The sequence below is a fragment of the Salvelinus sp. IW2-2015 genome, linkage group LG4q.1:29 (genome assembly GCF_002910315.2).
Source record: "Salvelinus sp. IW2-2015 linkage group LG4q.1:29, ASM291031v2, whole genome shotgun sequence".
NCBI lineage: Eukaryota > Metazoa > Chordata > Actinopteri > Salmoniformes > Salmonidae > Salvelinus > Salvelinus sp. IW2-2015.
Genome location: NC_036842.1, coordinates 8671537 through 8682122, shown reverse-complemented (window position 1 = coordinate 8682122; position 10586 = coordinate 8671537). Strand labels below are relative to the sequence as shown.

General features: G+C 44.4%; 1 protein-coding gene across 1 annotated transcript; it reads right to left on the bottom strand.

The window, feature by feature from the left end:
* Nucleotides 1-311: 311 nt before the first annotated feature.
* Nucleotides 312-9998, bottom strand: LOC111961377 (dematin-like). Its single transcript, XM_070441105.1, has 15 exons — nucleotides 9855-9998; nucleotides 6446-6491; nucleotides 4959-5030; nucleotides 4767-4847; nucleotides 4625-4669; nucleotides 4324-4420; nucleotides 4211-4255; nucleotides 3976-4110; nucleotides 3724-3827; nucleotides 3354-3472; nucleotides 3113-3152; nucleotides 2985-3030; nucleotides 2380-2448; nucleotides 2170-2248; nucleotides 312-793 (listed from the first exon to the last, which is right to left on the bottom strand). The coding sequence occupies exons 2-14, from the start codon at nucleotides 6452-6454 to the stop codon at nucleotides 2235-2237; spliced, it is 876 nt and encodes a 291-aa protein (XP_070297206.1). The 5' UTR covers nucleotides 6455-6491; nucleotides 9855-9998; the 3' UTR covers nucleotides 312-793; nucleotides 2170-2234.
* Nucleotides 9999-10586: the final 588 nt, after the last annotated feature.

Genomic DNA, 10586 nt, shown 5'->3' with positions numbered 1-10586 from the left:
TTATTCATTTTATTCATTTTCTAAATTCAGCATATACACTGTAGGGTTGGGAGGTGGGGTTATGGATCTGGTCCTGGGTTCGATGTGGGATTGGAATGTTAGTCATTCCTGATATTCCACAGGGATAAAAGATTGCTCTACTGTTTTGCGAGACTAAGAGATATAATCATATTCAAATAAATAATCTCTCTTGGTCAACCTCAATCTTGGGTAACACGTTAACATGAATTAAGAACTAATACGTTACAGAAGACAACGATCCCAATCGGTCAATCATAAACCACATTTACAAGATCTCTGCTAATGTACATGGATTTATCATGAAAATAATATTTCCAGTTTCTGAGTGTATTAAACGCCGTAATATGTCTTGTGTGTGTAGGCGGTTGCGTCTGTGTATGGGGATAGGGAGGCAGTAGATACTAGGAGATTCTCATTGCATATGATAGGGTTGGTCAGGGTCAGGCTTGTCTCTGTACTGATGCTCTATAGTAAAGCTAGTGGCGACTAAAGGATACGAAGGAACATACAGATAGAAGAATATGTGTACGATATGATATAGGATAAGTTAGTATGTGATATGGATAGTTAGGGAGTGATAGTTTGGTGTTGTGTGTTATTCTTCGTTAGGCAGTGCAGCGGTTCCTGTTTCCTGTCTGACGGATAAGGTCACTTCCTGCTAGAAAAGTTGAACGTTTTTCTTCAGATTATTTCGTTTCCATAGCGACAGGCGGTCGAACTCAGCAATGGGCATTCCAAACAGACGCTCAAAGTCCTCAGGAGAAAGGTGTCTCTGAGGAGAGAACACACAAACACTTAGTAACACACACACACAAACTAACACATTTCAGTAGTAACACACATATGACATCATATGTACAGTTGAAGTCGGAATATATTTAAACTCAGTTTTTGACAATTCCTGACATTTAATCCTAGTAAAAATTCCCTGTCTTAGGTCAGTTAGGATAACCACTTTATTTTAAGAATGTGAAATGTCAGAATAATAGTAGAGAGAATGATTTATTTCAGTTGGGTGAATTTTGGACCATTTCTCCTGACAGAGCTGGTGTAACTGAGTCAGGTTTGTAGGCCTCCTTGTTCGCACACGCTTTTTCAGTTCTGCCCACCAATTTTTTATAGGATTGAGGTCAGGGCTTTGTGATGGCCACTCCAATACTTGACTTTGTTGTCCTTAAGCCATTTTGCCACAACTTTGGAAGTATGCTTGGGGTCATTGTCCATTTGCCTCCCCTTTTTCCTCCAAACTAACAATGGTCATTATGGCCAAACAGTTCTATTTTTGTTTCATCAGAACAGAGGACATTTCTCCAAAAAGTACGATCTTTGTCCCCATGTGCAGTTGCAAACTGTAGTCTGGCTTTTTTATGGCAGTTTTGGAGCAGTGGCTTCTTCCTTGCTGAGCGGCTTTCTCAGGTTATGTCGATATAGGACTCGTTTTACTGTGGATATAGATACTTTTGTACCTGTTTCCTCCAGCATCTTCACAAGGTCCTTTGCTGTTGTTCTGGGATTGATTTGCACTTTTCGCACCAAAGTACATTCATCTCTAGGAGACAGAGCGTGTCTACTTCCTGAGTGGTATGACAGCTGCGTGGTCACATGGTGTTTATACTTGCGTACTATTGTTTGTACAGATGAACGTCATACCTTCAGGCTTTGGAAATTGCCCCAAGGATGAACCAGACTTGTAGAGGTCTACAATTTTGTTTCTGAGGTCTTGGCTGATTTTTATTTTTTTTTCCATGATGTCAAGCAAAGAGGCACTGATTTTGAAGGTAGGGCTTGGAATACATCCACAGTACACCTCCAATTGACTCAAATGTGTCAATTAGCCTATCAGAAGCTTCTAAAGCATGACATCATTTTCTGGAATTTTCCAAGCTGTTTCAAGGCACAGTCAACTAGTGTATGTAAACTTCTGACCCACTGGAATTGTGATACAGTGAATTGTAAGTTAAATAATCTGTCTGTAAACAATTGTTGGAAAAATTACTTGTGTCATGAACAAAGTAGATGTCCTAACCGACTTGCCAAAACTATAGTTTGTTAACAAGGAATTTGTGGAGGGGTTGAAAAACGAGTCTTAATGACTCCAACCTAAGTGTATGTAAACTTCCGACTTCAACTGTACATGCACACACAAACCTCCAGTCTGGTACGGTCCACGCCGGCGGTAGCTTGCAGCGCCCTCTATGGGTGACTATGAGCATTCATATGGGTGGATCTGGGGAGAAAACACAGTGCTGGCTGGGTCTTTTTTCTTTTTTTTACATGCAAGAAAGAATTTAGTATCTTAAAGAAATGTCACTGCGATTTTAGTGGGTTTTGTCTGTGTGCGTGCGTGTAAGTGCTCACCGTCTGTTCCAGCATACTTGGCAGTGAGTTTCCTCTGTCCATCCTTTCCCGGCGGTGCCTCTCCATTCTAGACAACACACACACACACACACACACACACACACACACACACACAACACACACACACACACAACACACACACACACACAACACAACACACACAACCACACACAACACCCACACACACACACACACACACCACACCACACACACACACACACACACCACACACACAGTTAGTGAAATCCAAAATGCACTATAGGTAGATAGATTGACTTGAGCAGAGGGAAGAGTCGCTTTGAAAACACGTCCGGGATTCAATCGGATCGTGCTTGTAGACAATGCAGATATCGGTTCAATTAGAAACTGCCTTTAAAGGTCAAGCATGCTATTACGCAGATCTAGCACATATCGAAATGAATCTCGGCCTAACCTCTTACCTCTTCAGTTGCACAACACGACAGGGAGGGACAAGAAAAAGGAGAGAGTGAAATAGTTATATTCATACATATATAGACTTAAATATATATATATATGGCGAACTTGCTTGTGTGGGCCCTACTTCACTACTACAAGTGCTTTTGTAACACATGCTAATAGCCTACCTGCTCTGCCCTGATCCCCTTCTATAGCGAACTCTGCTGACTGCATCTGCATAGAGGTAACACGCGTAAGTCATCACGCACAAACAAACACACACACGTACACCTACTGCAACGCACACACAACTCACCCTGGTCAGACCTGAGCGGGAGAGGACTTCAAGGAGGAACCTGTAGTAATCAGAGCAACCAATCAGAATCAGGTTCTTACGTACACACAACACACACACACACACAAACACACACACACACACACACACACACACACACACACCACACACACCACACACCCACACACACACACACACACACACCACACACCACACACACACACACACACCACACACACAAACACACACGACTGTAACTTACTGGTGTGCATGTGCGTTCTGTCTGGCAGTGACTGAGTCTTCCTGCGTCCAATGCCAAGTAGAGCCTTCTCCTGCTCCTTTCTCCTCCTTCAGGATCAGCCTGCCCAGGTTAGACTTGATCTGGCACACACACACACACACACACACACAACACACCAACACACACACACACACACACACACACACACACACACACACACACACACACACACACACACACCATCAATCAATACATATTGACTAGTGAAGACGGTTACACTTCCTATGATAATATGTTTTGCATTATAATGCATTACACATTGCTGAAAAGGCGTTATGAAAGCACTTATATAACAATACATGACGAAGACGGTCTCCGTGGGATGGGTTACCTTGTGGAGCTCCTGCTCCTGCAGTGTCTTGGCGTCATCAGTCAGGTCTTCAAATTCATCCTTCCCCTCTTCCTCTTCCTCCTTCTTCCTCCTCCACTCGATCTCTGTGAGAGGAGAGATTAGACCACACACTACCAGTACCTCTCCAATCACACGCGCGCGTGTGCGTGTGTGCGCGTGCGTGCGTGCGTGTGTGCGCGTGCGTGCGTGTGTGCGCGTGCGTGTGTGAGCGTGCGTGTGTGCGCGTGTTACCCATAGTAGCCAGTGAAGGAGGACAGGGCCAGTACTCTGTCTCTATCTTTGAGGGCAGGTTGGGGTCTGGTTTCTGAGCTGCTGGGAACATAGACGACTGGATGATGCTGGCCATCACGTGCTGCTTGCTGACCTCTACAGACAGGCAGAGAAAGAATTAGACACACAAAGACACACACACACACACTCTCTTAGAATTATCAGACACACACAAACACAAACAAATATACTGTACCCTGTTTAAAATTTGGCATCTTCTTGTAGATGTTGTCACCATTATCTAAAATAAAACACAGAATTAGAAAAGTAGATGTGTGTGTGCAAGTGTGTGTGTGTGCAAGTGTGTACCTGGCGTGTGGAAATGTTGCTGTACAGGGGTGGCTGTCTTTCGGAGCTGCAATGTGGAGCCTCCTGGAGACCCTCCCCCCTCTCTATACTCCTTCAGCTGAGAGAGAGAAGAGAGAGAGAGAGAAGAGAGAGAGAGAGAGAAGAGGGAGAGAGAGAGATATGGAAAGAGAGAGAGAGTTACTACTGCTGGGTAACTGGATGAGAAGAAAGACCCACCCAACACAGAGAAATAAAGGGAGGAAGAAAGGGGGGAGAGAAGGGGAGAGAAGGAAAAGGAGAGAGGGTCACAGAAGTGTCTTACCTCAGGAGAGGGAGGAGGAGAGATGGAGGAAGGAGAGAGGGATCTCTGGAGAAGGAAGAGGAGAACACAGTCACATCAAACTCTCCTCCCTTTTTATACAGCCTTTATGAGTTACTTACTCTAACACGAAGTGTGTGTGTACCTCTCTACGGGGCGTACGTGGCGCGTCTAGCGGTGAGAAGGTGAGGTGGGGTTGGTAGGTCATCAAATCTGGTCTCTCCACCTACAGAATAGCACAGACAGCGTTGAATCACAAACACGCACGTACACATGCACCAATAAACCACACACACATACCCCCCACAAAAACCGTGCACACACACACAGACCCTACCTGTAGAATACTTTTATCTCTGGGAAGAGCAGCAAGATCCCTGTACTCCACCACTTCATCATTCACACGGGCCTGGAGGAATAGCAAGCGAGTGTAGTCGGTGTGCGTGTCGAGGCTTGCGTGGTGTGTAGGTGTGAGAGTGATGGTGTGCCTAGCGTAGATTGAGTCATGTGAGTTGGTGTGTGTGGTGTCGTGTGTTGTGTGTGTGTGTGTGTGTGTGTGTGGTGTGTGTTGTGTGTGTGTTGTGTGTGTGGTGTGTGTGTGTTGTGTGTGTGTGTGTGTGTGTGTGTGTGTGTGTGCTGTGTGTGTGTGTGTGTGATTAGTGTGGTAGTGGCGTCGTGCTATGATGTCCCTAGTCTCACTTGGCTTCACTAATCTCGCATATGTGGCTAAGCTGGGTGTAGTGTCTAGTCTTCCTTTATCGGCTTCTAATCTGATGTTGGTAGATGTACCTCAGTTGCTCCTTATTATGCCGGCTTCTAATCTGATAGTGGTAATGGGGGGGTGGGTAGATGTCATCACGATCTCGCTGTATGGCTCAATCTGAATCCAGATGGGTCAGTGGGGTGGCTGAGGGGAGACATGTCTAGTCTCCCTTATGGCTATAGTTTCCATCTGATAGTAGTCAGTATGGGGAGTGGTAGAGTGTCAGTAGGGTCTCTTTAGAGTGAGCTGCTAACTGATAGTGTAGTCGGGTTGGTAAGATGTTCCTAGTCTCCCTTATGGCCTCTCAATCCTGATAGTAGGTAGCCTGGGGGGGGTGGCGTTTTGAGGAAATCTGTCAGTGCTCTCTTTATGGGTCTAATCCCCTGTATAGTGGTAGAGGGGTGGTAGATGCTCTACTCAAGTCGGACCCCCATAATCGAGCTCTAGATACTGATACGCGCGAGTAATAGTAGCTTGGGAGTTGAGTAAAGATGTCTAGTCTCACTATTCATACTGCTCATAACCTTACTGAACTAGTGGCTCACCATCCGGGAGCGTCCCTAAAGTCTCCTTTTATGGCTAATAAATCCTGAATAGTGCGCTTAGTGGCGACCTGTAGCGTAGCAACCATAGTCGTAGTCATCCTATTATGCGTCATAAATCTGATAGTGTAGTGTAGGCGGTGAGTAATGATGTACCTAAGTCTCCTTTTTATGGGCTCTTAAGGTTCGTGATTGTGGGTTAGAGATGGTTCTGATGTGCTCCCTTTATGGCTCTAGATCTTGATAGTGGTAGTGGGGAGTTGAGGAGATGTCGTAGTTCTCCTGTTATGGTGTCTAATCTTGGATAGGCGGTGAGTTGAGGTGGTAGATTGGTTCCTAGTTCTGCCTTTATGGCTCTGTAATGCTGACATGTAGCTGAGTGTGGGGGTGTTGGGTAGATGTTCCTTGATGGTCTCTAGTGTGTGTGTGTGGTGTGTGCTGTGGTGCTGTGCTGTGTGTGGTGTGTGTGTCGTGCTGCTTGTGTGGTGTTGTGTGTGTATTGTCGTGTGTGTGTGTTACCTTCTGCATGATGGTGAAAATCCCTCCTGTGGTTTAAACCAGATGGCTTTGAGAGAGAAAATAGAGGGAGGTTAGGAGGAGCGGAACAACTCAGTGATGTAGATAAGGACCAAGATTCATAAAGCCCTTCTTTCTGATGGAGGATATTGTTGCCACTGTGAACTGCATCCACAAGCTCCTCACAACACCATCCCACTCACACTGTCTCACACACACACAGCCCAAAACCACTGCCCTCAATAGTCACTCGACATAGTGTGTGACACACGCACCCTCTGGCTGTATGTGATGAAAACAAAGATTCTCTTCAGTGGCGGTGCGTGGGTAAAATCACTGGGGAAGTCTAGCCAGAAAACAAAAAGCCATATTACAACCTATGTGTTGTGATAATTGCGTTGTTTGCTCTATAACCTGTTAGTTCATATGCCTATCGACCGTGATATATAGGCCTAAGGCCGAGACAATAAGAAGACACCGTGGAATAAATTCAACCACACCTTTGTTTAATCACAAAACAGGAGAACAACTTCTATCCACAAAGCACAACGAGATGCAACAATTCAAGTTGTTTCTGTCAATGACGTATTGCTCTTGATGTAATGTGATTGGTGTGACGCCAAATCCAAAATGGCTTCCCTTGACACTTTTTTTTGGTGCGCCATGACCATTCACAGTTGAGCTCATTCACTTTAGCTCAACGCTGATTGGCTGTTATTTTATACTTTTTTTATTAAGGGAGGCCAAATGCTCGCTGACTTCCCTTGCATTCAATGCTACCGGCAGCAACAATGTCATACTCAGATAGATGGCCTACACATACAGAGACAGCGATGTTTCGCTCGCTCAGATGATTTCTACGGTGAGATACATTCAGCCTCCTGCGAATTGAAGTAAAATTATGAAACACATAGAGAAGATTAAAAAAAAAAAAAAATTTTTTTATATTTTCTCTGTCAATTTTTGTTTGTGCATGATGACTCCCTTGGCATGCTAAGTTAACATATGGAATTTTTTAAAGATGGTCATACCAAGGATCATTTAGCTATTTGATTTTTTATTTTAAGACCCCTTAAGGTATAAAAAAAATATATACAAAAAATATTTGATGAAACATTGAATTACTGCTATTAACCCATAGAAACCTATTGAATAACAGATTCACTACATGGAACAACAGATAGTCTAGAAAAAAATGTAAAGGAAGTTTGTTGTGAAGTGTCTGTCCTATATCTGAGAGAAAAAAGAAAGGAAACAACATATTTTTTTACACCTTTTTAACCCTATATTTTAGGAAATAAACTACTTCCATATATACTTCCATTCATTTTTCTACTTGTACCGGGTATCTTCAGACGAAACTTGTGAGGCTTGTGTTTGTCCTAGAGCAAAACAACCAACATGTACGTATTCGTGAGCGACTCCATAGACGGGGTCATAATATTTTGTAGGCCAAACCGTTCGGCCGCTGCAGACGTTTTCGTGAGAAGACCGATTTTCGGGAAGTCTCATGGTCTGACAAACACCGCTGCAGCTCTGCCACCTTTCACCGCAGATACGGAAGGGCGACATCGGCGGATGCGATGGATTGAATCATCTAATGCAACAAAATAGATATCTCTAATTTACGGATTTTGATGGGGATTTTAGAATTATGCTAATTAGATTTGCACTGTGGATCGGACATTGGCTCTAGGGGTTAAAGAAAGAGAGAAATGTTGAGAGAGAGATGAGGGAGAGCGAGTGAAGGAGGAGAGTGGGGGTAGAGGAATGAAATCCTCTGCTGAAGGATCTATTCTTCCTCTTACCCTCCTTTCCCATCCATCTCTTTACTCCCCTTCCTCCCTTTCTCTCCCTCTCCCCTCTCCCTTTCTGGTTTGCCCCACCTTCTCTCTGAAGTGCACTTGTTTGTCAGATTTTTTAAACCAATCCTTAAAGATTCAGGCACCCACCTCCAGCCTTCCCCCTCCCCCTCTCCTGCCTCCTCCCGCTCTCTCTAACTGAACTGTTTATCAGTCCTGCCAGTCAGGCCGACGCCCAGCCAGCCATCACCACGGTTACACTCCCCACACTGGGGATCATCACTTTGGAGAGGCCTCCTCTCTTTTCCTTTCTCTCTCCCTCTGGCTTTCTATCTCCCTCTCCCTTTCTGTCTTCCCCTCTTTCTCTCCCAGTCCCTCCTTCCTCCTTTCTCACACAAACACACAGACACACACACACACATTGGTACAGTGTGTAGACAGCTCAGAGCTGCCCCACACTGCTATCTGCCAACTGTGTGAGCAGATTAATATTGATCTATTGGGATCTGGCCTGGGATCTGTTGCTCTGAGAGTGGATCCGGCTTAGGAGATCTATAGTAGCGTCTGCAGGCAGGCCGCAGACGCTACAGTCAAAAATAGATGGGGTCTAGTCTATAGGGCAATAGAACAGCTAATAGCTCCGCCTTGCCCTCTTATAGGCCAGTTAGATTGTTTTTGCAACATTGCTTATACCTATCCAATCTGTTCAGATCTACATACGTGCTTACGGGTTGGGGGTTACGGGTTGTTTGTTTGTGGACAGTGCCCTCGAGGACAGACTGAAGTTCCCAACCCTGCTCACGGAGGAATTTCCTTTACAACCACATCCTGCATGGCCACTGCCCCAAAAAACACACACACACTTTCTCCTCTCTCTCTTTCTTTCTCTCTCTGTCTCAATTCCATGGGCTTTATTGGCATGGGAACAATATATTTACATTGCCAAAGCAAGTGAAATAGATAATAAACAAAAGTGAAATAAACGATCAGAAATTAACAGTAAACTCTCACGCACACGCACACACGCACAAACCCACACAAGGTCTAATTAGGCACAGTCAGATGGCTGGCCTGGTTTGAACGCGTAGAGCTCGCAATAGAGGGGCCGCGTAAACATGCGCAGCATGCATCATCACCGAGTGGGCTGGCTGGTGCCCTTGTCTCATTAAAGATACAGTTTGGAGTCGCTTTCAAGGAGTCATATTTGCTATGATAAAGATGTATAACAATATAGCCTCAAAATAGATAAACATGTTCCACGGACCAGATGAACATAGGCTCATTTAGGTTATAGCAGCCTATTAGTAATACATCATGTAAGCCTATCATATTATAGGCTATCTATCCAATAAGACTATAATAATCACGTCATACGGCTTTCCGTCGATAAATGCGCACGATGTGGAATGAGACAAAGAGCTGCCCGTAGCAAAACAATATGCTTGAATTATTTACATGAAATGTGCTTATCAGCCCCTATGATAATAGGATATAGGTCATTATTTATCCTTCCCGGACGCCCTCAGGCCAATAGCCCTAGTTGATTTTCAAATGCAATGTTTTTATAAACGTGCCTAATAATAAAATGAAATCAAATAATCAGATTTTACCTGCCAATCAAACCGATCGATCCGCCGTCATCAACAAAATAACACCAACTATAATGATGGGAACAGATCAAGCATGCCAGAATCCCATCAGTCGCGTGCCATGGGCGAGAGGCTTTCGGTTTAACGGCGCTCCTAGACACGGATGACAGTGGAGGAAGGGAGGATGTACGCGTGCGTGAGTGCGTGTTTTAAAACGGGGCTTGGGCTGCAAAGAGACTGCCCCTGGGCTGCATCTCAATTCAGTAGCTTCCTCCTCTCCTCTCCTCTCTTCTTCTATTCTCTAGTCTTCCATCATCCCCTCCCAACCAGTGGCGGTTGGTTCCATTTCAGATGAGGGAGGATGATTCTGTTTTTTTTATGAGCATGGCCTATTACATCATATTGGATGACTGTCATTCATATCCCATTAACCCAGCTCAATGTAACATCAACAGGTTTAGTCTACTACATGATACTCAAATTTCCCCTGTACCCATCCTGAGGTTTCTACAACCTAGCCTATGAATGTAAGTTTAGAACATAGAGAATTTTGAGTACTCAAGGTGACAGACAGTGACACATTCAATACCGCCTTGCACACTCTTGCCTGCATCTAGCTGATCTAGACAGTAATCATTAGTTCAACAGTTGCAAATGTACATTTCTATTGGACAAATTCAGGTATTTTTATCTCTGTTTCGTTTCGTTTGCTTCCGCTGAAGCATTATTTTTCAACAGAATCGGCAGAATGAA